This window comes from Pinus tabuliformis, chromosome Q (genome assembly GCF_031772625.1).
Source record: "Pinus tabuliformis cultivar Carrire ecotype Pingquan chromosome Q, CPIR1, whole genome shotgun sequence".
In the NCBI taxonomy this organism is placed as follows: Eukaryota; Viridiplantae; Streptophyta; class Pinopsida; order Pinales; family Pinaceae; genus Pinus; species Pinus tabuliformis.
Genome location: NC_142296.1, coordinates 975,063,480 through 975,090,293, shown reverse-complemented (window position 1 = coordinate 975,090,293; position 26,814 = coordinate 975,063,480). Strand labels below are relative to the sequence as shown.

Below are 26,814 nucleotides of genomic sequence, written 5' to 3'. Positions count from 1 at the left end.
AGGTCTTAAGTTGTTGACTCCATTTCCTTAAGGTCATATAGGACGTTGAGTCTTATCATAGTGACCCTCAGCTCATGTTTACCCTGGGCAAACCAGTGAAAGTGTTTAAATGTGGGAAGAGGAGGTTAGACAATTCTTATCTTAGATTCCCAATCCTCAATGAATATAGGTGTTCTTCAACTACTCTTATCTTGGATACCTGTCTTACCCTCAAAGAGTGTTGGTACCTTTCCTTCCTTGGATTATCTATCCTCAAGGCAACAACAAATTCTTATCTAATGCTTCACCATTCTCTCTTTATGGCCTTCACTTAGACTTAGAACTGTTAGTCCTGGTCAAGTGCATGGCACATGAAGAAGAGAATGCATATTTGATGTTAATCATCACTCCCTCTCAACCATAGAGGATATCACTTCCCTCTTGATTAGGGAATATATACTTGCTCCTATTCAAGGAGACTCCTCTACTCTCTCTCAAATATAGAGGAGATCCCTGACTTCTTTCGAATATGAGAAGTCATAACCACAAGCTCTCTAGCTTGTCTCCATATGAATATCAATTACCTCTTCTTTCTTGGAGATAGCTACATGGCTACCTCTCTCCTTCGTATCTCATTATATTGATATTTCTTCTTTATTTGGTATCATAGAGCCATCTCCTTCCTTTAATCTTGTGACAGGGTCAATATTGCACATCGCTTTCAGCTTTTCATTAATGAAGGAATTATATTGAGCCTTACTGATCTTCAATCTAATCATAAGTTCCTCATGAAAGCGATCTTCTTTGTATGAACTTGAACTTCAGGTTATCTTGTCACACTGCTACCTTTTATTCTCAACATGAAAACATCTTGACTTCATAATTTCCAAAATCATATGTGGAGTCTTCCTCAACATTCTTCATGTATTCCTATTGTATCCTTCCAAATAGAAAAACAATATGTTAACCAGATAACCAAAAAAAAATATTAATATTAGATTTACCTCATCATGATGACCTTCTCATCAAAACATCGACATCCTCATGGTCCATCTTCACAAGAATATTCCTTCATGCACCCAAGTGCCCAAGGATCGAACTTGATTACCAAGTTATAATATTCTTTTGAAGACTATACTAGATGTTGATTTCCATTCTATCTATTCTAGTGAGAAGGTATTAATCCTTTTATTCATTCTAGAGTAAGTCAAATTCATCTTTTATGCATCATACAACCAAATGAATGATTCGTCGAGAAAGTTTTATGACTGACTTCTTTTACATGATTATGTACATATGAATTCCACCCAAGAGCTAATTCAAATATGCATTCCTATTCTTCCATAGAATCATCTAGCTATTTTTTTCTTCAAGTTGACCAACTGCATTCCTTCATCCTTTAAGAGCATTATTTCCATACTATATGGAATATATACCAACCTTGTCATAATTCTTCTTCCAAGAACCTTCCAAAATGATGGTTCTTATAGGATCATGATGTTCTACCTTAGCAAAATGACTACCACTAACATTATGTTATAAAATGTCTGGATGAGCTATAATATGAAAAATTGTCCAATATTTTCAATTTTGGAAGACTAGGTGATTCCTACAAAGCAACTCAATCAAGTAGACTCTAAATTTTCTGCTATCACATGCTACTATCTACAATGCCATACTTTTACTATAAAACTCTTATGGAGTAAACAACAATGCATGTTATTTTAAATGAAAGACAATCTTCATAAAGAAACCGACAAAGAGGATGCCTTGTTCAATAGTAAAGATCTTTGACATCTTCTTTCCTTATTTTCTTCTCAGGTTATCCTATCTCCTCAGTATTGTGACCTTCGCTTCTTTCCTTTCTTTCGTTGTTCTTCTTGTTTGGAAAGTACCTCTTAAAGTGTCCAAATTCATTGCATCTAGAGAATTGAACCTTTGACATATATCACTTCTTCTTACACTTTCAAAACTTTCCCTTCTTCATCTTCTTGGTTCTTGCAATAAAGGCTTGAGATTATTCATTTGATTCAATGTCATCCTTTGCCTTGATCCCAGTCTCTTCCAAGATTCATTGAGCCCAAAACTCATTAAAAGGAGTAGAATCTTTCTTAGAGTAGATGTTAGTTGCAAAACTACTCCATTATGGTGGTAAGGAATTTAGTACTCAAATGGTCATTTCAGACCTTGAAATTATCTCTCCAAGCCCATGCAACTGATCTCTTATTTGTGAAATCTTCATCAGGTAGGAGGCCATGTCTTCATCCTTCAATTTCTTTATTTTGTATAGTTGGTTTCTCAAAGATATATTTGGGCCTTATGTGCTTAAAGAGTACAAATTTACTAGCTTGTCATACATAGCCTTAGAAGTATTCAAATTAGCAACAAATGGAACAAGATGATCCTTAATGGATTCCACAATGATCATCTGTTCCCTTACTTATCCTTTATTATATTTTGCTAGTTCTTGAGTCTTGTCTTTGCTAGGTTCAAAAACGTCACTGAGGCCATATTCCATTACTTCATGTTTTGTAAGTGCCAAATCAATCCTTTTCTTCCATGCTAGGAAATTTGTTAAGCCAATGAGCTTATTGCTTTCCTTGTAGAAAGAACCTATATAACTTCTAGATTTAGACATAGAGTAATAATATGATACTTACTTTTCAAACAAGAGTATTTCTTTCTTTGATGATGTCTCCAGCTATCTTTATGATTACAAGATATTCAAACAGACTTCAATGATGTCCTAGAAGGATGTCTTCTAGGATACCTTCACGAACGGCTTCAAATAGTAATGAGTGATTCCTTGATGCTCCCTTCAAAATTGTCTTCCAATGAGCCTTCGTGTGATCTTTCTTCTCAGGCCTTCTTTTGATGAGAGCTTGATGTAGTCGTCTTTCTAGCAAGTGATTCCCCTTGGTAAATCGTTCTTTATGTCCACAAGATGATCTTCTCAGTTTCTTTCTCTTGTTCACCTTAGCTCTGATACCATGTTGGAAAATGCAATATGGCAGCTATTAATTAATATTTCCTTTACCTTAATAATTTCTTGTGAAATTTATTTATCTTCTTGTGTTTTCTTTATTAGTTCTTCTTCATCAAACAATTATCAAGAACAGTGGACACATAAATTAGCCTCCAATCCAGGGAAAAACCCCTTTGAGGGGAAAACTCGGAAAAATATCTTCTCTTCTTATAGAATCTGCTTCAAATGAGATAACCAAGACCCAAACTCTTGACCAAGTATTTCTTCCAAATACCAAGTCATACCTTCAAGAAACCCTTCCAGTAGGATTAGATCAACAAGGCTCAATCCTGAATAAGCCAACTTCAAACTACAATTTCAATCTCCAGTTTCAACCCTGCAACTTTGACCTACAACTTCAACTATGTAACTACTGTAGAAGCCCTAGGACATTTCTTCAAGAGATCCTCCTTTGATCTAGACGATACTTCCCAAGATTAACAAAGTCAAATCAGAGTATTCACTCTTCCAACATCTCGATCCTGCAACTTAATCTCTTGCAATTCATACTTGCAATTTCAACCTTCTTGGAAGCTGCCAAAACCCTAGATTTCACATGTATGAGACAGATAGAGCCCACAAATAGACTTTCCTTCTCCTTCTTGGATTCTTCTTTCCTTCTAGACCTTTGTTCTTCCTTTCTTACTTCTTCCAGCTTCAAATCAAACTTGTTCTTGAGAGATTTAACTTGTATGAGTGAGTGTGTCAAATGAGGTTGAAGTTGCCTATATTTATAACCTTTCCAAGGGGTTGAATTCCCCCCTTTAGGCTGAATTGAAGCTACCAGGGTTGATTTGTACTTTGCAGTTTTCTAGGACCTTCTTGACTAAAAATAAATTCTTTTATAAGGGACATCTTGCCCAGAAGGGTCTTATAATCGTGATGTTTACTCTCTTGACTCGTGGAAATATATCTTATGACCTAACAAACCCTAGAAGCATCAAGAACATGCTTTTACCTAGAATACCATCAATAAAAAGCATGAAATCCATGCTTTAAAATAATAACTTTTCTTTCTTCTTATGTTTGTTACATAAAATATGAAAATTGAAATGAGTATAATAACAATTATGAAGATTGAAACTAGTTACATTTCCAACACTTTTTGGGTGAGTTTCACTTTTTTGGTCTCTGTTTCTCATCCTAATTTATTTTTCTTGGGGCTGGTATTCTAGCAATTTCTTTGTTATAGCATGTTGTGGGTGACTTATGCTCTATTGTGATGGATAATTTGGCTTATTTGGGCCACTATCTATTGGTTTCTTAGCAGGATGTTTATGGAGTTTGTTATTTTTGTGTTTTAGGTCCTAAATCAACTGCAATTGGAAAGTTGTTTGGGTTTCTCTCTATCTTTTGAACCTTTGCAGGGGTCTTTACTTTTGTTTATGGGCTCTAATTTCCTAGTCTTGAGTTCTGTTCGTGAAGAGCTTTCTTGGTTTGTTTGTTGGGTTATGAATTTGACGTGTGGTGAGCTTGACAACCTTTTAGGTTTTGAGCTTGTGGAATGGTTTTATGTTGATGACCTAATTTTCTAGATACCATGAACTCAGAGCACTCCTCTTTGTCCTTCATCATCTTTTATAAGCTAAGGTCTCTCTACTGGTTGTCCTTATTCTCTCTCTATATTTGTACTTAACTGATGGTTAGTCAACGAGAAGGAAATGTCAGGCATAAAAGGATGTACCCTTTTCCCTATGATTTAGTGGCCACTGCCTTTGATTTTATTCCTCTAGAGGTTCATAAGGAGATTTTGGCTGTGGAAAGTGTGGAGGCAAGGGACTGCTCATATTGTTATGATTCTGACTTGCTAGGAGAGAAAGCGAAATGGCTTCCAAATATTGGTCGATTTTGGAAAATGAAGCTACATTTTTTGAGTTCATTAGCTTTAAACGAACAACATACAACTTTCTATGTCTCCTCTTCAAGGACAAACAGACGAAAACTTATAATGTTTTCTCATCTTTGGAAGATATCAAGAGGATGATTCACAATCTGTGTTTCTATTTGAACAACATTGATTCTCGTTTGTCATGGGTGTAGAATTTTTTGTGAGTGATTCAAGGTCGGGAGATCTCACTAATTCTCAAGCTAATAACATTCAAACCCTTGCATTGATCTCTTTAGATATTGACTCGCATGGTGAAGGCAAGTGAAGTTAGGTACCTTTGCGTTTCATTTTGTTAAGGTTACTTTATTCTAAGTTTTTTTGGGATTATATACTATAGTACTAGTGCGGTATATCCATTCTCAGTTATTGGAAATGGTGGATTTAGTTCTATTTTGGGTATAACATGGTGGTGTCATTATGTTGTTTGGGTTAACAAAGTGGGAATGGCGGCGTAATGCTTCAAAGTTTTTTTTTTTGAATGATTGAAAAATCTCTAGACAAAACATTGCATCGCTCTTTTTGGTGGAAGCGTCCTAAAGCATTATTTGCATCAATATTTTTTGTGGAGGCGTCCTGAAGCAGTATTTGGCTCAATTTTTTTTTTGGGTTGTGGCTCAAGAATGTTTTAAACTTGTTTCTTGTAGCTAGGTTTCATTGGTGACATTTATTGTTTTAAATTGGAAACTGGAAGTCTAGATGGAATTGTCTTGCATGGGAGGTGATAATGTTTATTTGTATTCCCTGGTGTGCTTTTCTGTTGATACTTTTTGGTATTAGGCCGCTAGGTGGAATGATATTGTAACCACTATAGTTTGGCTATGCTTGGGCCATCGTTTATCATGTACTTTATGTTTTTGAAATGCAATATAAAGTTATCTATTTACAAAAAAAACTAGAAACAATAATAAATGCCAATATTAATGATAAAAAGACAGAGCGAAAGATTTAAGAGAAATTTTTTTATTGTTCCAATCACATTAATAAAAAGGTTGTTTAATTTATATTAGATTAAGTTAGTTTTATATATATCTTAGTGATAAATAACAATTAAAAACAAAACAGAGAATTTAATAGAAATAATTTTATTGTTGAATCTTAAAATACTTACAAATGGTTGAAAACTAATCAAATTTGATATCGATACCAAATAAATATGATATAAATTTTAAAAAACTCATTTTGGGTATAGGCAAAACTGAGATAAATAACATTCAAAGCCCCAACCAAATCCAAACCTAAATCAATTGAATTAATATCCCTTTTAATGACCAACCCTCTCAAGGGTTGATGAGAATAAAATAAGCGTGTCAAAGTTTCCCACCACAGAAAGGAGAAAACATAGATAAGAGCGTAATGGAGGAAAGTGAAAAAACATGTGAAACTTTTCGTATCTCATACGGCTAAATAACCTTACTTTTTGATCTCGATTCACATGACGAGGTTTTCCACTCAAGTGGCGTTGTCCCCGGGATACGGCTCACATGTCTTCCATTATTTTATTATATATGTGTTTGTCAAGTTTCTTACATCTTAGGCCTACCTCATAAGTTCTAATCATGACCATACTGCATGTACAATTGGCTCGAGTACCTTGGGACATTCCAAAATGATGACGTCATTACATATGTTCTTAAAATTATATACATATATTTTATTAAACTAGTTTAATAGTTATAAATATTTTATTCTTTTCGATGTAGATATATTTTATTAAAAGCTTAATAGTTTTTAAAGGGTTAAATTTTGTGGAGGATTTTAAGGAATGTTTATATATAGTTGTATGTATGGGCTTTTACAAAATTTGATGGGTAAAGCAATTTGTTTAATGTTCAAAGATATTGGGATGACTAATTTAATTAAATTAGGTTGTGAAATGACTAATTAAAGTAATTTCTTGGACTAAGTTCGATGGTTATATGAAATAATAAAAGATTATTTTGTAAGAAAATTAAGTAAAAAATGATATTAAATATAGGCTAAGGGGCAGTGGTAGAATTTAAATTATCAGGATTTTTGTTTATTTTATTAAATTTGATTCTTTTTACTTTTCATCTATGATCAATATCTTATTAACTTTATTTTTTACCATTTGTATGGTTTTCATTTTTTTTTCTTAACGAATTTTGTTATACTTCTTACTAGATCAAATGTTGTTTCGTAGTGTTTGATATGGAAATTTAAGCTTTCGTTGATTTGTGAGTAAATCTTATATAATATAGGAGAATGTGCTCAAATGTTTTTACTTCGCTTTGTTCATATACTCAACATAACATTTCCTCTCATGGATCATTGCGTGTTTCCCATGATTTTCTTGTTTCACATCTTAATTTGTGTAAGCTAGTTTCTTGTTGTGTTATCTACTACATATTTTCACACTATAAATGGATTTGGCACCTTGAAAACCCCTAGGACACTCAAATTCTACAAATTAAACAACTTAAACTCATGTTTTTAAAAATATCTACCATATTTTGGTTACAACTAACCAGAAAAAAATGTCGTGAAAAAATCCATTTCGTTTACTGAATTTAAAATCACATTTTCTTTTGTATAAAGGGTGAAATCAATAACTAGAACATACAATATTTTTTATTGCCAAGATCAAATTGCACAATTACCAAGAAATACGCTCATGAACCAATATGATAGTCTGAACATGACTAAGTAGGATTTGAATCAAGGTGGCTGACAATATCACTATGAGTTACAACAACTCAAGCTACCCCTAATGGGCTAAAACCCCCTCATTTTTACTAGATATCTAGGTATCTAGTTTTTCATGACATTTTGAATATCTATTTTTATTTCTATCTCTAGTACATAGATAAGAAAAAGATCTTATATGCTTGCAAATAAAATAAATAACAAAAAATACTAACAAGTGCATTGATATCCCAACATAGGGATATGCCATTACAGTAAGATAACCTAGGGTTCAAAGCTTGGTGTTATACTACTTTCACCCCCTTCAATCTAATACATGGCCATGTAGTCCCTATGGAAGGTTTTTATGTATCTAGATATCTGTTTGTAAACCAAGGAAGACGAGTTAGTTAAAATCATATCTCTTCATGCCTCAAGTCTTTGGTCTCATGTGCATTTTAAGAAAAACATATATTTATTAGTATTGTCTTTGTAGTACTATTTAGGGAAGTGATCTAACCCATAGCATATTTTCTTATTGATTAGACTAAAAGCAACTCTTGTTAGAGTGAGATGCAAGAAACTATGATCTTAGGAATTAACTTGTCTTAGGGTAATTCACACTGACATTTAGGTAGAAATGATTATGTTCTTTAGGATTGTCTTCTATCATTGTATTATGTCTTTCTATACATGACGATTAAGGTTAGATGCAACACAAGGAGATTATTTGTAACTAAGGGCTCATACCCATCTTTGCAAACCAAAGACATAATTAGTTGGTTGATACCAATAAATTGGCGTAATAATAATAATCTCCTAAGGTGATGAGAAAAATAAATTATACACATCCTCATGAGGCTATATGGAATATTCATATATGTTGTGTAGTGATATTGGCTTCCCCATCATTGTAAATACCTAAAAACCATCATTTTCCCAACTAAAATCATCCACTCAGAAAAGAGTCCTAGAGGGTAAAATAATTAGGGTTTCTAGAAGAGCCCCTTTACATAGAAATTTTTTTTTCACTTAAATACTAGATCAACCTATGGAATTTTATCAATGCATAGAACCAATCTTCAACATGTTAAACCATACTAGATTAGAGACAAAATCCTACATATATAAATAAAAATAAAATGGGGCCTTAGGACAACTCATATATATAATGGTATGTATCACATGGGCTCTAGTTCTCAATCCCATTTTCCATAGGAAAGATTTGGATGATCTCAGCAAAGGGTGAAGGTACACCTTCACAATCAATTTTGCTTTCGAAATAGATTGCACCATTTTTTTGTGCTTGATTTCTTACCCGATAAACCATTTCCTAATACCTATAACACCTTCACAATACCCCATAAACCCCCCCTTCCCTATGCAATATTGCATTTCCCCACACAACAATTCCTATAAACCTACAATTAAAAAAATACCTCTTCCCATTAATGTGGAACAATATATTGGCTTGACTTTTCACAATTTTAAAATGCATTTTATGAATGAACATGACAGGATATTGACAAACAAGTAAATCCTTGTGAGTGTCTATGACTTGCAAACCAAAATCACATGGTGAAAAAACTCTCAACAAATCAAAACATTGTATATACATTAAGTTAAACATACGTTACACACACATAGTGTGTTATCCCAAAGAATGAAATAAAAAAAATCCAACATCAATCTCTCTAACTTTTATTTATCCATAAATTGTAATGGTCAATCCATTGTATTAATTCATTTTAATGGATTTTACAATATTTTGAAATATCTTATTATGCAATGTTTTACTTCAAATTCAAATTTATTATTGCTTGTTTAAATGAATGAAATACTAAAAATAATTTGAAAAAAAAAATGAAACTAAATAAAATAAATAAATAACATGTTATCTACACAATGGATAAAAGATGTATCCCATGAAAACCTAATATAAGAAAAAACCAATCTCTAAAGTGAGACCTATGCCTTGGTCATCTCTTGTTAGTTGTGAAAGGTAAATACCAAAAAGGTGCACTAACTATGTACTTACCATGTACAATGTGTTTTGAGTGACTACTATAGGATATTTTACTTCCTCTATGATGTTTCAATTCCCACTCAAAATGGGGGACATTAGAAAATGCATACCAAAAATTATAATAAGGCCATTTTAAAAGGGTGAGATTAGTTATTTGTAGATTTTTGTATATTTTACAAAACCTATTTATTATAAATTTCATATTGGTTTGAATTTGTCAAATTGACCAAATAAACAATTTATGCATTTGTTATTAAAATTCACAAAATTAGCCTTATAAAATTAAAATGCAGATTTATAATTATCTCATTAATTTAAAGAATAATATATATTTTTTGATTTTCCATCTTTTTACATTTCTAAATTTTGAATTTAAACATTAAACATTATTCCTATACAAATTGAAATTATAACATCTTTTTAACCAAAAAAAACATTAAAAAATACATTCCAATTAAAAATCCAAATCAAATCAAGTTTTCAAAAACAATAATTCTACTTTCAATTAATTGCAAGACCTTTTTATATTGTATCATAAATATAGAAGTTTTAATATAAAATCATGAATCTACAATATTTAAACCTATTTTCATTTATTTTTATAATTCAAAATACACATTTCAAAATATTTAAAACTACACATTCAGAGTAATATAAGCATTTTCATATCTTAAAATTTGAAATCAGAATACTTCGGGATATTCCACATCATCTATCTATGAACTCAAATGTATCCAAAATAGTGTATTGAGCAAAAATATATAGATAATAGTTTACTTAACCTGCCATGCCTATACATCATTTCTTTTATATTTAACTATTCAAACCTTTTTTACATTATCCTTTTTCATGTTTTAAACTTTTATATTTGACTATTCAACCCATTTTTACATTATCATTGTTATGTTTTCCCATTCTATTCAATTCAGCCAATTTCATGATATCCACGATTGCCATTTTCTCTCTGCAGATCTCTTAATAACTTGCCATCCTTCATTTGATTGCTGATGTTGTTTTTACTCTTAACAACTTGCCATCCTTCATTTGATTCCTGGTATACAAAATTTCTATACTTTCATATTCATTAAACTGTATCAGAGATGTAAACTTATTTTTACCATACATATTTTCCGAAGCAACTCAATTGGCCATCACCCTATGCAGTACTATCTAGCTATGAAATTCAAACCCAATAAGTAAAACAAACATAAAAAACAAACCTAAAATATTTATAATTTTAAAACAAGTTTAGTAACTCATTTACTAACTTTATTTCCTAACTGTTACATCTAATTATGCCGAGCATCTCACCATTTGCATCCTCAAATAAAGTAGTTTGCTTTTAGTTTAATTTGATGACGATGGAGCGAGGAGCTGATAAGTCAATTGATATTCAAACAAGTACGGTTAGGTTGCCAAATAGTAGCCTGGTTCCCTTACTTGGTAGCAGCATTTCAGCCATGGAAGATGACATCTCCTCCAACAACTAACAAACGCTATAGCCCAACAGTGGATTTTCATGAACCATGGATGACATGACAACAACGTGACGAGAAAACTGTTTCCATTAGTTCCACCATGAAAGCCCAGTTGCACTTCATGTTATTTCTCAGTGAAATCTAAAATTCTGACCATCCTTTGCTGCGCTTGAAAAGATCGCAAATTTTTTCATTAACGCTTTCAATGATATGGGAAGATTTCACGAGTGCAAAGTTTGCATAACTACTTTAGTGATAGATCTTCTGCATAAACGAAAGATCCATTTTAGTGATGAATCTCTTTTCATAAAATATATCATTAAATTTCATAAAACATTAATAGATTATACAAATATATTAGAATTTCATCAAAACATTAATAGATTAAGTAAATATATTTTTGTTGAATTGAGGCTTTTGTGATCCATATCAAGTTTAAGAGAAATTCTTCGACTTAAATCACAAGATAAAACATTTGTCTAGTTTAATAAATTTTGTAAATAGATGTTTGGAGTTTAACTGGGTAAGTAATTGAAATGTGAAACATTTATAACAGATATTTTACTTATTTTTAATAAATAAATTAAAAAAATAGTTTTCAATCTGAATGTATAGATCTGTTTTCAATCTGAATGTATGAACAACACTAATTGATTCTAAAAGAAATCTTCTCCAATATGATTTTTATCAAATTTGTGAAAATGATAATAATGATAAATACTTAATAAATTTGTACTTTAAATAGAGACTTAACCTAAATATAAATATAAGATAATAGTGATAGATGTATATGAGCATTTTAATTGTAAGATAATAGTTGAGCATTTTAATTGTACCAGATTAATATTTTGGACACCAGATAGAAATTATTTGGAAAATAAAATTAATTAAAATGGGTTCTTCCCTGATCATTGCACAGCAACTGTAATGAAAAGTAAGCCCAAAACATATGCAGGAAAGTTGAAATGAAAGCACCATATCGTACACTGACATTATACAAGCACTATTTACAGAGAAATGTACAACCCAGCCTTCTGCACCGGTTAACTGCAATGCAGCTTCGGCTCTTTGTCTTACATCTCTTCAAGATGCCAAATTTATAGCATAATTCCGGTGAAGCCAAGGGTAGCACAGTTGATACAATCTGAGTAAGCTGAATTGATTGACTGATTTTCATGGCAGCAACCTCTCCCATTCATAACGGCCTGGAAGTGGCAGGTCGCTGACAGGGTCATAATTATACCTGCCATGACCATCAAGAGTCGTTAGGGTGCGCCCCACATTTGGAGTAAATGAAAAAGCAGACAACAAAATCATGCAAGTTTTTCACATTGTTTGCTGATCTAATTACCTCTCTGTGAAACATTTTTGCTCTCTCGCTTCTGCAGCAGCGAAAAAATCTTCCAACTCATCTAAGGTAGGAGCATCAGACAGTCTCATTGTCCTCGGGATCATGCCATTTTCTCCAGGATGCACGGAACAGCTTGTTGTGAAGCCCATGGTTCCCCATGTCTCAGTGTTTCCACTTGAATTACTTGATGGCGTAGTTTCTCGCCTGGGAAAGAAATCAAGGAAAATATCTTCAGAAATCCCAACATTGGTCCCAAAACACAAAATTAGTTTCAGTGTAAGCAAATACATTTGGATAATACTGGATAATCTGCAGAAGCCAAAAGATTTCATCATTGTATAGGACTACAATAGGAATGAAAGCATTAAAAAATATACAAAAGCAAATCTGGCATGATAGATGGAGAGAGGAGGAAACCACAATGAGTTATTGATTCAATTGCTTAAATTTACACAATGGTCAATTGCTTAGACTTACAGTATACTCAAAAAAGCTAAGAATAAATTTACAGGATATTCAAAAATTCTAAAAATAAATTTAGAAGATATGTTAATTTTAGCTCACACATATACATACATTACTAAAAATTACTAAATTTAGCTTTGTGAAAATAATTTCAGTTAACCAGAAAGATTATTCTTTAATTTAACTAGTTCTAGCAAATCTTTCTTTAGTTTAACTAATTCTAGCAAATAGGTTGAATAGAAAGAAAAAAAACCAGGAAGAGAAAGAGAAAGAAAGATTCTTCTTTAATTTAACTAGTTCTAGCAAATCTTTCTTTAATTTAACTAGTTCTAGCAAATAGGTTGAATAGGGAAAAAAAAACTAGGAAGAGAAAAAAAAAGAAGTAAAACAAAATGCAAGGGAGGCAGAAGTGTTGGGAAAAACTTGGTGATCATAACGAGTTTAAGAAAAAGTTATCTGAATACCTTTCTCTGGAATCGTAGTCCAATATCTTGTCCGTAGATGAAGCTTCCATCTGCCAAAGCTGCAAAATGTGCTGCAGTTAAAAAAAAAATTGAAAAGAAAAAAATGTTGGAAGCTTTAATTCTAAAAACTACTGTTAGTAGTAAATTGCAATTGTCTGTCTGTGTGTCAAAGACCAAAAAAAATTCATAAGACTTTTTGCAGTGCAACATATTAGATATCACTCTATACACAGTTAACAAAAAATAACATCAAAACAAATCTTTAAAAGATAAGAGAAACTGAAACTGGAAACTCACCTCAACTTCCAGTAGAGCAGGATCCTGGTGAAATTCTTCAACGAAGGGAGCAACATCATCCATGCAAACTTCGTCTTTCTTGATTTGAGGAGTGTTTCCGGGCTTGCTGCTCAGAGAAATAGTTGCAGAATTGGCCACCATGGACATTGCTTGCACTCTGATCTTTCTGGAACCAGTAGAAAATCCGGAGCAGCGTTGAACAGGAATGGCTTCTGAATCGCAAGAATTTTCGATTGATGGGTATATATTCAATCTAGACTCCGCTACTGTGGTGCCTTTGACGTTACAACATCTGGCCGGAGCTTTCTCAAGCGTTCTATTACGTAGCTGCAGATAGGATTTTTTCAGTCGGTGCTCATGATTTTTTCTGCTGGTCTGGATTTTGCCACTATCTGCAAGATTCCGAGGTCTCTGCAAGGCAGCAAGAGTTCGAGCCCTGGTTCTAACTCCAGCGTAAGAAAATTCCATGACTGCATTAACCTTGCCCATAGCTTTACCCTTTTTCATGCCTTTTGCCATCTCAGAAAAAGAAGTGAGAACCACAGTGGAAAAAGTTCAGGATTATGGCATCATGATGAAAATATCAAGATTTCAGAAAGTGTTGTGGACCTTCAAATCTAAAAGGTTTTAATTTGGCAAAGGGAGTCCTAGAGAAAAAATTGACTGGCGGCTTTAACGGAATGCAGACAGATTGAGGGGATGATTTAGCTCTGAAAGAAGACTCAGATTCAAAGGGGCACAGGGCAGGCACGGGCACACTGACATAAACAGGAATATCTATACAAGCCAACTTGTTCCACAAACAGTAGAGGAAGATCCGGTGGAGCGAGGGGGTTATAAAGAATGCCTAGTGGAGGTACCCGTTCCTGAACGAGGAAAACGCCGGTAACTGTATACTTGAATGTGGATCTTAATCTTGATCTTGAAAAAGGTCAGGGAGCTGGACACTCGGGAGAGGAGGCAGCCCTCAGTGTACTACTACGGGTGGGTTTTCTGATGACAATGATCATAATGTGTGGGAGGGGCAAAAACAAAAACAGAATGCAGGTCTGAAGTTTGGTGGAGACTTGAATATTGTGCTCTGCCAGACTGTATATATAAAAGAATACTGTATATAAAAGAATCTATTGGACTTCAAGACCTAATGCAATTTAGTGTTATTTTAACCTCTTATTTCCACTAATACTACTGACATCTGTTTTATCTCATGGAATGTAATGTGGGACGGAAGGGTTCATGGGGTATCATAATCTGTTACTTTTCTTTTAATCTGTATGGTGAATCAATCTTAGCTAAAGATTCTCTTTATAATAAGATAAAAGAGTATATTTAATAATTCTTAATTTAGATATATCAAGAAATTTATGATTCAGTATGATGATTTAGTACACTGAATAGTTCAGTGCCAGGAAAAAAAAAACTTATTCTTTCAACTTTATCACAAGAAGCAAAAACTGTTTCTGTAAATGTAAAATTTAATAGAAAAAAATAACATCACATTGTAATCTCATAGAATCACTGAATAATCTCATGGCAAAACATTATTACTGATATAGGCAACTGATATCCCATGCGGTCCCCATAGAAACCCTTCACTGATATCCCTGGCGGTCCCCATAGGAACCCCTCGGTCCGTTCAGAGAGGAAATATAATTATTAATTCAATGAAAAGCGAGGCGAATCTCAATCGTTGGATGGGTATCTATGGTGGTGCAGATGGAATCTGTACATTGTTCCTTCTCAAGGTCCAAAAATGCGTGCCTTTTGCGCGCGGGTATGCCATGCTTTAATACAGACAAAGTTTCGTACACTCCCACCATTTTGATTTTTAACCCTCGCACTCCTGGTCCCGTTCCCTTTCCCCATGACATAATGCATGCACAAACATGGATCTGATTCCGTCTTATTTATTAAAACTTCTGACTGTCGTGTTTCGAACCTGGGACGTTTTGGTTTCTCGCCCAGGGTGAAAATTCACAACTTTATAGTTTCCACATGACAGGCCGTACCAATTCTGCAGCCAAACTTGTTTTAATTTTCACACTGGGCTGAGGAAAAGAGTCGGTCACATATTTTGGGAATATTTTGAAATCTCACTGAACAGAGGGAAGTTAATTGTTTAATCTGGCTGGAATCTCATAAACCAGAGGGAAGTTAATTGTTTAATCTGGCTGGAATCTCATAAACCAGAGAGAAGTTAATTGTTTAATTTGGTTTTAATTTCACAAAACAGAGGGAAGTTAATTGTTTAGTCTTGTTTTTATTCCTTAAATTCCAAAATAAACAAAGGAAGAAGTCAATTATTTAATTTAGTTTTAATTTTACAAATTGAAATGAAATCAATTGTTTAATTTAGTTTCTATTTATTTAATTCCAAAATAATCTACAGAACTATCTTAATGAATTTTTAATGTTAGATTTTAAGCCTCTGTGGTTGTTTCTTGGAGTAGTATGATCCGGATTATCCACAGTATCATGTTCATTCTGTCAACTTTTCAAACCCCAAAGGGGGTCCATCATCAGGACTAATTTTTTTTTAGAATATGATTGATAGTTCTTTGAGAGAAGAATCATGCGACCAGAGTACTCTTCTCTCAAAGAACTATCAATCATATTCTAAAAAAAAAATTAGTCCTGATGATAGACCCCCTTTGGGGTTTGAAACGTCCACAGAATGAATTTTTAATGATCATAAATTTTCAATTACAAAATATAGTAGAATTATTTAATCTAATTTTTATTTATTTAATTCCAAAATATTCTCAAAACTCTACCCTCCACAAAACTATCATCATACATATGTATTTACAAAATACAGTAGAAAATGAAAAAGTGAAGATTGAGATTCAAACCATTCACCAGTAATATATGTCCCTGGTTAAAGAGTCCGCTAGTTTACACCACCATCGATTTTTTACTCTCTCAAAAAATTTGGTAAAATTCCAAATTCATGAATTTGTTTCACCTCACATCATGTACAAGAAGCATTATTATTCCGTTTTGTCCATTTATGGTAATGGCTATAGCTTTCCACTCCTGTGAAAGGATATTCTAATGCAAATATTCCACCCCAGAATAACCTGAACAACATGCAACATATGAAACGAAACTAAAGCACGGAACCAGATAAATCTCTTAAAATATTGTTCAAACGACTTTCATGTTCATACAGCCATTCTCAATCACAGGACTCTAACTACAGGAACTCAGGCTTAACATGATTAAGATGATTTTCGCTGAGATCCGTTCGAACTATGCATTAAAAGTTTGCCACCCTTGAGCATTAGGCAGAATGCCATTATGAAACTGTATTGATTGCCTGGAATTAGGGAAGCAAGGCCGGATTCATGAAAATTGGTTAAAACTGAAATCATGACAGTAACAGTAAAACCATGAAAGTTTCATTATTGTAATTTTATTCACAGAATTCGGAACAATCTTTTCCGAGTTGTTAGTATTATTGGGGTTCTCCAAAGCTCAGTTTTCCAACACTTCAAGCATTTTCTAATCAGTGAAGTGTTCTGAGTTGTCAGTTTACATAATTTTGTTATTTGTCTACTATCTTTAACCAACCCTAAGGCTTTCTCGTTGTTATAAATATAATAATGAAAAGTTTTTTATATATTTTTATAATATCCTGACATTAAATATTATTTTTCCAAATTCATATATTTTTAAATTTGCATTAAATCTGTCTGAAGTCATTGAGTTGAGAGGCTTATTCTATAGCCTACCTTCATGTGTAATTCTGTGCTTAATTTGGAGTTGTTATGTGTCTATCATATAATAAGAGAGGTTTATTTTATAGACTATGGCTATGTGTAATTCCGTGCTTAACTTGGAGTTAATATGTGTCTATCTTATAATAAGAAAACAAAAATGAACATGTTATGCATGTTTAGTTTGTTGTCCATATTCTAAATTAATTAGAAGAGGCTTATGTGTAATTCCATGCTTAACTTGGAGTTGAAATGGGTCTATCTTACAATAAAAACAAAAATGAACATGTTATGCATGTTTAGTTAGTTGTCCATATGTAAATTAATTAAAAGTAAAAAAATGTGAATCCATTAAGCATAAAGGCTTATGTGTAATTTTGTGCTTAACTTGGAGTTGATATGTGTCTATCTTACAATAAAAACAAAAATGAACATGTTATGCATGTTTTGTTAGTTGTCCATATGTAAATTAATTAGAAGTAAAAAAATGTGAAGCCATTGAGTAGAGAGGCTTGTGTGTAATTTTGTGCTTAACTTGGAGTTGATATGTGTTTATCTTACAATAAAAAACAAAAATGAACATGTTATACATGTTTAGTTAGTTGTCCATATGTAAATTAATTAGAAGTAAAGAAATGTGAAGCCATTGAGCACAGAGGCTTATGTGTAATTCCATGCTTAATTTGGAGTTGATATTTGTCTATCTTACAATAAAAAACAAAAATGAACATGTTATGCATGTTTAGTTAGTTGTCCATATGTAAATTAATTAGAAGTAAAAAAAATATGAAGCCATTGAACACAGAGGCTTGTGTGTAATTTTGTGCCTAACTTGGAGTTGATAGGTGTCTATCTTACAATAAGAAACAAAAATGAACATGTTATGCATGTTTAGTTAGTTGTCCATATGTAAATTAATTAGAAGTAAAAAAATGTGAATCCATTGAGCAGAGAGGCATATGTGTAATTCAGTGCTTAACTTGGAGTTGATATGTGTCTATCTTACAATTAAAAACAAAAATGAACATGTTATGCATGTTTAGTTAGTTGTCCATATGTAAATTAATTAGAATTAAAAAAATGTGAAGTCATTGCTTATGTGTAATTCTATGCTTAACTTGGAGTTGATATGTGTCTATCTTACAATAAAAAACAAAAATGAACATGTTATGCATGTTTAGTTAATTGTCCATATGTGAATTAATTAGAAGTAAAAAAATGTGAAGCCATTGAGCATAGAGGCTTATGTGTAATTCCGTGCTTAACTTGGAGTTGATATGTGTCTATCTTACAAAAAAAAACAAAAATGACATGTTATGCATGTTTAGTTAGTTGTCCATATGTAAATTAATTAGAAGTAAAAAGATGTGAAGCCATTGAGCATAGAGGATTATTCTATAGCCCACCAAGATGTGTAATTATGTGCTCAATTTGGAGTTGGCATGTGTCTATCTTACAATAAAAACCAAAAAAGAACATGTTATGCATCTTTAGTTAGCTGTCCATATGTAAATTATTTTGAAGTAAAAAAATGTGTCTAAATGCACATGTTATGTAAAATATTTTAATGTCAACTATGTAGATATTACATATAGTTTTAAGAAAATTATGTATATATCATATAAATCTATTGGAAAAAAAACAATTATCATCACTTTAGTCGGGTCATTTTTTAGGTATATGTTTTGTGAGGACAATTTAAACCATGAAAAAATTACACATTGTATCTTGCACTGTAAAATAAATTTACACATAAGAAATATCATCTCTCTATTCATGTTAGATTCATAGTTAAGATGGATTTATACTGATATACATTCAAATTTTCTCTAAATCCTTTCAAACTCGTACATATTCAGATTTACCTTAAAAATAAGTTTCATAAGAAAAAAAAAATCTGCTTCTGCTAATCCCTTCTAGTCCCTGATGATCAATAGAGTGTCTAACAAAAAAAACAGATAATAAATAAAGCGTCCACCAAAAACATCCATTGGATTAAAAATCTTCTACACGATTTAATCATAAAATTCTCCACAAAATTCAATTTTTTAGATTTTCCATAGCTATTTGTACAACAAGAATCATAACAGACGTGATTCTCGTGAATAAAAATCAGTTATGATCCATCCATGTTACATGCCTCCAAAAATTCACCGAAGCAATGGATTAAGAAAGACTTTTTTCACAGCAATAATGAGGCCGCGAATCATCTTATCCAGATATCCCGCGATGCCAACTTCGAATGCCAATTCAATTCTGCTTCTACTGTTCATCTGAGCCATGGAATAACCTCGATCCTGTTAATAAGTTGTCGCACGGATTGTGATGCAAAAAGTTGCAGATTTCCGAGACCGTTACTTCCCGTACGTTGGCGTGTGAGTGACCGTTCAGCATGAAGGCGCACGAGAAGAGTTGGGTTGGCCACAATTTGCAAGTAATGATAAACCACTGCATCATACATGTGGTGCTTCAGGTGCCCCGTTACTCTCTCCCAGAAGAATCAGGAGAGTGTATGGAACTTGATTTGCTCTCAGGAATATTTTAGTGATGTTTACTTCAAATTCTGTGTAATTTAGGTCAACTGTTAGGCACCCATCAGGTGATATATCCAAACTCTTGATCCCTATGCAATTTAGGTACCAACAGTTTCCAATAATTTAATATGCCGAAGCTAAAAATTTGCGTTCCCAAAGCAAGATTCATGTGTTGTTTTTTTTTTGGGTGAGATTTTATATAGTACCGGGTTTACATTGCAGTGTCTGCCCGTTAATATAACTTTGGAAAACTGTGCATTATTTCCTCTCATATGGATTCTCTTCAAACCGTGCTATCTTGAACCTGCAAACTGCTGTCATCTTAAAACAATAAGCTGAAACAATATGGATTCAATCTGTGCTATTTTGGACGTGCTCACTGCTGTCATCTGAAAGCAATAAGCTGAACAAAGAAGATTGAAACTAGGGTTTGCTGTTAACACACATTTTTAATGCTCGAAGATAATCAAACATGTTTTCTAATAAATTATAATTTTTTATTTTTGTTTTTAATTATATATAATTAATATAATAATAAGGTTAAGTTTAAGTTGTTTAATATGTAAAATTTTAGATCTCTAGAAGTTTTTTCAAGATGCTAAATCTATTTATGCATTCAAAAATGCATTTTAAATAACAAAAAATCTAATTGTTTCTTGAAAATGCATTTTAAACAACCCAAAAATCACATTTTTTCTTGAAATTGTTTTTCTTTATTGCAATGAAAATGTCTAATTTCATCTATATAAGTTAGACTAGGCATTAGTAACATTGTCATATAAATTAAATAATTAATAAGCATAACAAATTCTTTATTGCAATGAAAATGTCTAATTTCATCTATATAAGTTAGACTAGGCATTAGTAACATTGTCATATAAATTAAATAATTAATAAGCATAACAAAGTGGATTGGACTAACTCGGGTTTTGCCTTAGTGAGTGGTCCCCTGCTTTGTTTCAATGAACTCCTTGCAATGTCCTACTATGTGGATCTTGTAGCCCTTCAAATAATAGTGATCTCCGGTGAATCTTCTAGGAAGAGAATCTCTCTTGAAGGATCATAGCTAGTTTTGCAAGTTCTTCTTGGCAAACAACTCAATCCAAGGTTTCTTATAATGCCATGTTGAAATTCAAAAGTATTCTTCCGATAGTTCAAGAAGCTCCCCTCTTCCAAGGTTTCTTATAATTCCATGTTGAAATTCAAAACTATTCTTCCGATAGTTCAAGAAGCTCATGTCTTTAATGTTCCCTTGGTGGATGAAGCCTTTAGGAGTGCAAAATAATTTTCAGATCTAGTTTTGTATGTAAATTTAATGGGTTTTGGCCACAGTGGATTGATCTCCATAAATGGATTTCCCAACATGGTGGAAATGTCTATTGTCTCAAGATATGAATATTTATTCTCTGGCTTAGGGTTGTTTTGTTGTTCTCTTTGATAGACTTGAGGATGATAAGGTTATTTGTGATTTTGGGCACCACCCTCATCCTGGGATAGTGTTGGTCTCTTCCTGGTTTCCTTCTTTTGATCAAGTTTTGGATTCTATCTCCTTAGCTCCATTTCGGGTAAGGCTCTGGAACCTTCCATTGCATCTTTGGAATCTCCCTTCATGAACTTATATTGGAAATGCAATAGGGAAATTTTATTGTTATAGTTCAAAAACTAAGCATTTTCTTAAACCCACTTATGCTCGAATATGCGTGGAGATGGATTTTAATAAAGGTTTTCATGTTGTGATAAGCCTACTCCAAATTATGTTTGGTTTTAGAAGTTTGATTATGAAAATGTTTCATTCTAATGCCAAAAGTGTTATGAAACATGACATGTAATAAAAAAATTGCCCCAAATGATTGTAGAATAATAGAATGTGGAAAAGTAGTTGGAGGTTCAAATGGTGGGAAGGTGCTCAGAGAGAACATTATACTATATACATGGAAGAAGAGACCTAGGATAAGGAGAAAGCAAAAAATAGTCAAGAAGAAGTGCATGTCAAAGAGGATCCACTAGATTTAGCCAGAGAGGAGGCCCATGTTCAACAAATCCATGGCACATTGGTTCCTCCTCTGAATTCAGAAACAAGATTGGAAAAATAAAGTAGATGAGGAATAACCTTTAAAAAATGACAAAGTTGTTGTAGACAACAAAGATCACTCAGAAGGGTGACTCCTTTGATTTAGTAGAAAACATGGTTTGGATCTAAGTTTGGAAAAGGAAAAAAACATCTTGCCAAGAAAACAAGATGTCAAGAAGTCAGTCAAAGTCAAACCAACAAGCACTAAGAAATAGAGTGTAAATATATTTTGACTTTGGGAATATTTTGGAAAATATTTCGCTGGAAAGGAATAACTTTTTTGTATTATGGAGTACCGTGTGAGGGTTTGGATTGAGCCAACTTTCTCAATGTCTATCCCACAAGGTATATTGACCACTCTAAATAAATGTAACAATTTTAAGCTAGATCCTACATCTCTTATTTTAATATAAATGCTCATAATAATTTCTTTAAAAAAAAAGTCAATAAACATAAAATTATGAAAGAAAGCATAATAAAACAATAATAAATAATAAGAGTTTAATGGCATAAACAAAAACAAAAATCTAATACTTGTAAATATGACAATTTTTTTAATTAAATTGAAAATGAAAAGAGCATAAATACATTTAAAATAAATCTCAATCCTCTATCCATAATTACTACTAAACACATTCCATGGATGTTCCATTAAGGTTAAAGTTTACCATGCAACTAATAATAATTAAAATGAAATTCTAAAAATCCTATTATCGGTGTAATTATTAGTTTTTTTTTATTCCCACTAGAAAAAATCCGTAATTTTTATTAATGATTAACAAAAATTACATTCTATAAACATAATGTAGCGTGTGTGCAGTTTAATAAGTCCATCATGTCCTTCAGAGTTAACCAATTTTCGGGAATTTTTTTAAAGGTTCCCCATATCATCCATACATATTCATATCATTTAACCATACAAAATAAAACAAAAAATATTACATTTTTGTCAATATAAATCAAAGTGTCACTCCTTCAGTCATATTTAAAACTTTAAAAGACAAAATAATAAATAAAATTGTTTCTCTCCGAGAAAATGATCAAGTTTCCCCTACGGCTAGGAGAGGATGGCCCAAAGTGCAGCTATATGACGTAGTTGTCGTAATACCATTGATCACCTCTGAGACCCGCCAAAAATATTTTTCCAAAGTGAGTGCCACCTTAGAAAGTTTATCTGCACACTAATTCAATTCCCTATATAAGTGTTGACATGTACACAATGAGAGCATATTTTTTAAATTCATTGAATAAAAAAAATAGGCTGCAAAATAAAATTAGTACATGATTGTGAGCCATCTATCCAATTTAGCACTAGCTTTGAGTCACCAAAATATGTCAAGATGTGTCATTCCCTGGTTTATGGAAAAGGTGAGAAGGAATTGACATGCATGTTTCGATGAAGTTGTTTGAGTCCGACCCCAATCCAATGGAAATGTGAAATGAGTGGTCAGAGGATAAGTGAAGGATGAAACCTACACCATAGTTCGCACCAAAATTGGTGGAGACACCATTGAAAAGTGTCCATGGGAATGATTTATCTAGGAAGACTTCCGCGAAAAATGGGATTCAATTTCCTAAGGGAAATGACAGAGAATCACCATCGCCTCAGCTGCTACATGGTTGGGAATGGAAATGTGGCCCTAAAAATCGCCTGATTGTGTGCAATCCAAATGTCCCATAATATAATATGTGGAAGGGGCGTGAACTTATGAGACGATGAGAGAGTGAACCATTGTTGCCAGGCAAAATCCACAGTTGGACCCTACCATACACAAGCCTCTAAATTAAGAACATGACACTAATCCCAAATGGATTAACTAAAATAGTAATTCAAAATCAAGTGATCAATCGATTCCCCTTCATTCTGACAAAGAACACACCATCTAGGGTCATTTGCAAATATTTGTTTAAGTTATCCCAGGTAGGGACCTTTCCACTCAAAATGCACCACATAAGTATTTTTGCCTTGGATGGGAATTTGACTTTCCACACCAAAGGCCATCACCATTTAGATTCTAGTGGTCGTTGAGCAACAGAAATATAATTGTACCATGCCTTTGGTGAATATACCCCACACTTAGCCCTCAACCAAATGTGTTGATCCTTTCTGTTGGAAATTCTGATGTGCCCCAAGTGAAGAGCATTTATGTAGGAGTTCCAATGTTTAATGTAATTTTCAGGAATGTCCAAATCAGCTACAGATTTCCAACCCTAAAACCAAATAGTAGTAGAAGTGGGATACACAATGTGGGTGAGTTTAATGATCCCTTGATCCCTAAGGGAGTCTAATAATTGAACTAGAAGAAGATGATCATATTGACACATCGACCATGGTTCAATTCCAAAATTAACACCATGTGAACATGAGCACCTAATCCCACCCTCCAGAACAACCCACTTCTAATGGTTTTGAAAGTATTCAGAAAAACCCTCAAAGTAATGGATATATTTTGCTGAGGTTTATCTACCCACCTAATCCAGCCTTCCATCGAGAGTGGCAAGATATATTTGGTAGTGACAAGCTTGGTCCGCAAGCCTTGTGTTGAGAGGAGGAGCAAGCCCCACTTTTCCATAAGAGCATGAGAGAAATGAAAAATATTCCTTTTCCCCAACCCCCCAAGCCTTTTGGTTTTGCACTTTTCTCCCAACCAACCCAAGGAAGAGTGGAATTCAAACCATACCAAAACCATAATAATTTAAATCAAATCCTCCAAACACATTCTAGAAATCCTTTAGAGATCTAGGCTAAGGATGCCCAATATACGAAAATAGCCCCTTGGACAGATTTTATAAGCACTATATGACCTGCTCTAGATAGCCATCAATGGCTTCATATATTGATGTAATTTTATATCTTGGTGAATAACGAATTCCAAACCTCTCATCTATAAGAATTGGGATTAAGCATGAACCCCAAGTATTTAGGACCATCATCTAACTACGAGCATTCCATTGGAAACATTTCAATGATACAATGAACAATATCAACATTCAAATTTGAGATGAGAAGAGAGGATTTATGATAATTAATTATAATCCCAGGAGCCTTCCCAAAGAGAATAAGGATATTTTTCAGAATCACCACCTCACATGGGTCACAATAACAAAAGATGAGGATGTCATCCATGAATAAGAGATGTGATATGGCTAGAGTATGCGAGACCAAACATGCATGAAAAGAACCATTGGATTTTTCCTCTTCCAGAAAACGATTAAGTCATTTTGCAACCAAAAGAAGTAAAAGAGGCAATAGTAAGCATCATTGACAAAGACCCCTCTGAGCATGACAAAAAGGAGACGTTGCACCATTAATAAGCACTGTAAAGGACACAGTTTGAATACAACTCATAATTGAGTTGATGAACTCAAGGAAGAAACCCACATGAGTCAATAAAAGATGAAGATAAATCTAGCTGACCCGATCATAGGCCTTTGATAAATCAAGTTTTAAAATGGCCCCTTTTAGTTTCATAGTCTTGAGACTGTGTAGGATTTCTTCTGCCCTATGGCTTCATAGATGTGATGACCCTCCTACAACCCAAATTGTTCCTTTGAGATGTAAGCCGAGAGAATAGGTTTGATGCCAAGTGAAATCACTTTGTAAATAATGTTACAGAGCGAGATCGACTTGAAATCATCAAAGGAGATAGGAGCATCCACTTTGGGGATCATGGCTATACAAGTAGAATTTAAAGTCAGGATTACATATTGCATCCTTCTTGATTCCTCCACCATCTCGAGCAAATATTTCCTCAAAATTTCATAAAGCCCTTGAAAAAATTTGATGCCCTAGCCATCCAACTCTTTTTGAAGGACTACTTTGAGCTCTTCCTCATAAAATTCTGCCATAAGATCCATATTTTCCCTCTCATTTAGGAAACGACAAAAAGGGAGTGCAGTTTGAATGATATCAACAATAGTTGCCTCATCCTTAGCACAAAATATATTTTTGAAATGTTAACACCCATAGATGCCAATTCTGGGAAAGAGGAGACATCACTCCCTTCAAAATATTGCAAAGACGAAATAGTGTTCACCATCTTGCACCCTTTAGCAAAAGCATGAAAAAAAATTATATTATTGTCTCCGCATTCTAGCCAAACTGCCCTACTCTTTAAATGCCACTCAGCTCTCTGAGCTCCAATATGTGCTTCTTCTTTTTTTCCTTTTGAAATAGTAGGTCTCTAGATTCAGCAGTGGAAAAACCCTTGTCCACAGTCAAGATAAATGACCAGATTTGGTCTTCAATGTTCTTGAGGTCCACTACTTCGACTTCCCTCTTGGCATATGCCCATTCTTTTGTTTTCTTCTTGATGTGCATAAGGTTCTTCATGAAAATTTTCCCTACAGAACAACCATCAATAGGAGAATAGTGATCCCATTGCTCCTTTACAATAGCAATAAAAGTGGCATCCTTCAACCAAGAGGAGTTTAATTTGAAAGGAGAGCTAGGTTTACGAGCATCATCTTTTAATTCTAAGAAGATAGAAGTGTGATCAAAAATACCACCAACATCAATCCTTTGCTTAATGTTTTACCTAAGCCCCATAATGCTCTCTATGACAATGAACTAGTCTAAATGTTTGGTGATTCCCGCCAATCTCGTCCTCTTGTTTTTCCATGTAGGACAAAGTTTTAAAGGGTCAATGACAATCAAGGATCAGGATATCGAAAGGTCATGGGAAAAATCTGTCATAGGATTAGAATTAGCTTGATTCCCCCCATGATTCAAAGGCATCGGATGAGACGTTAAAGTCTCCACCGATAATAAGATGAGGCAAATTGGCCAAGAAGTTGCTAAAAAAGGACTCCCAAAAAGGATGTTGATTAAGGGAAGGACCATATACATTGATCAGTGAGAAAGAATGTGATAG

General features: G+C 33.3%; 1 protein-coding gene across 1 annotated transcript; it reads right to left on the bottom strand.

Moving 5' to 3' along the window:
* Window positions 1-11,901: 11,901 nt before the first annotated feature.
* Window positions 11,902-14,712, bottom strand: LOC149222739 (uncharacterized). Its single transcript, XM_089385606.1, has 4 exons — window positions 13,617-14,712; window positions 13,320-13,378; window positions 12,391-12,594; window positions 11,902-12,282 (listed from the first exon to the last, which is right to left on the bottom strand). The coding sequence occupies exons 1-4, from the start codon at window positions 14,133-14,135 to the stop codon at window positions 12,213-12,215; spliced, it is 852 nt and encodes a 283-aa protein (XP_089241732.1). The 5' UTR covers window positions 14,136-14,712; the 3' UTR covers window positions 11,902-12,212.
* Window positions 14,713-26,814: the final 12,102 nt, after the last annotated feature.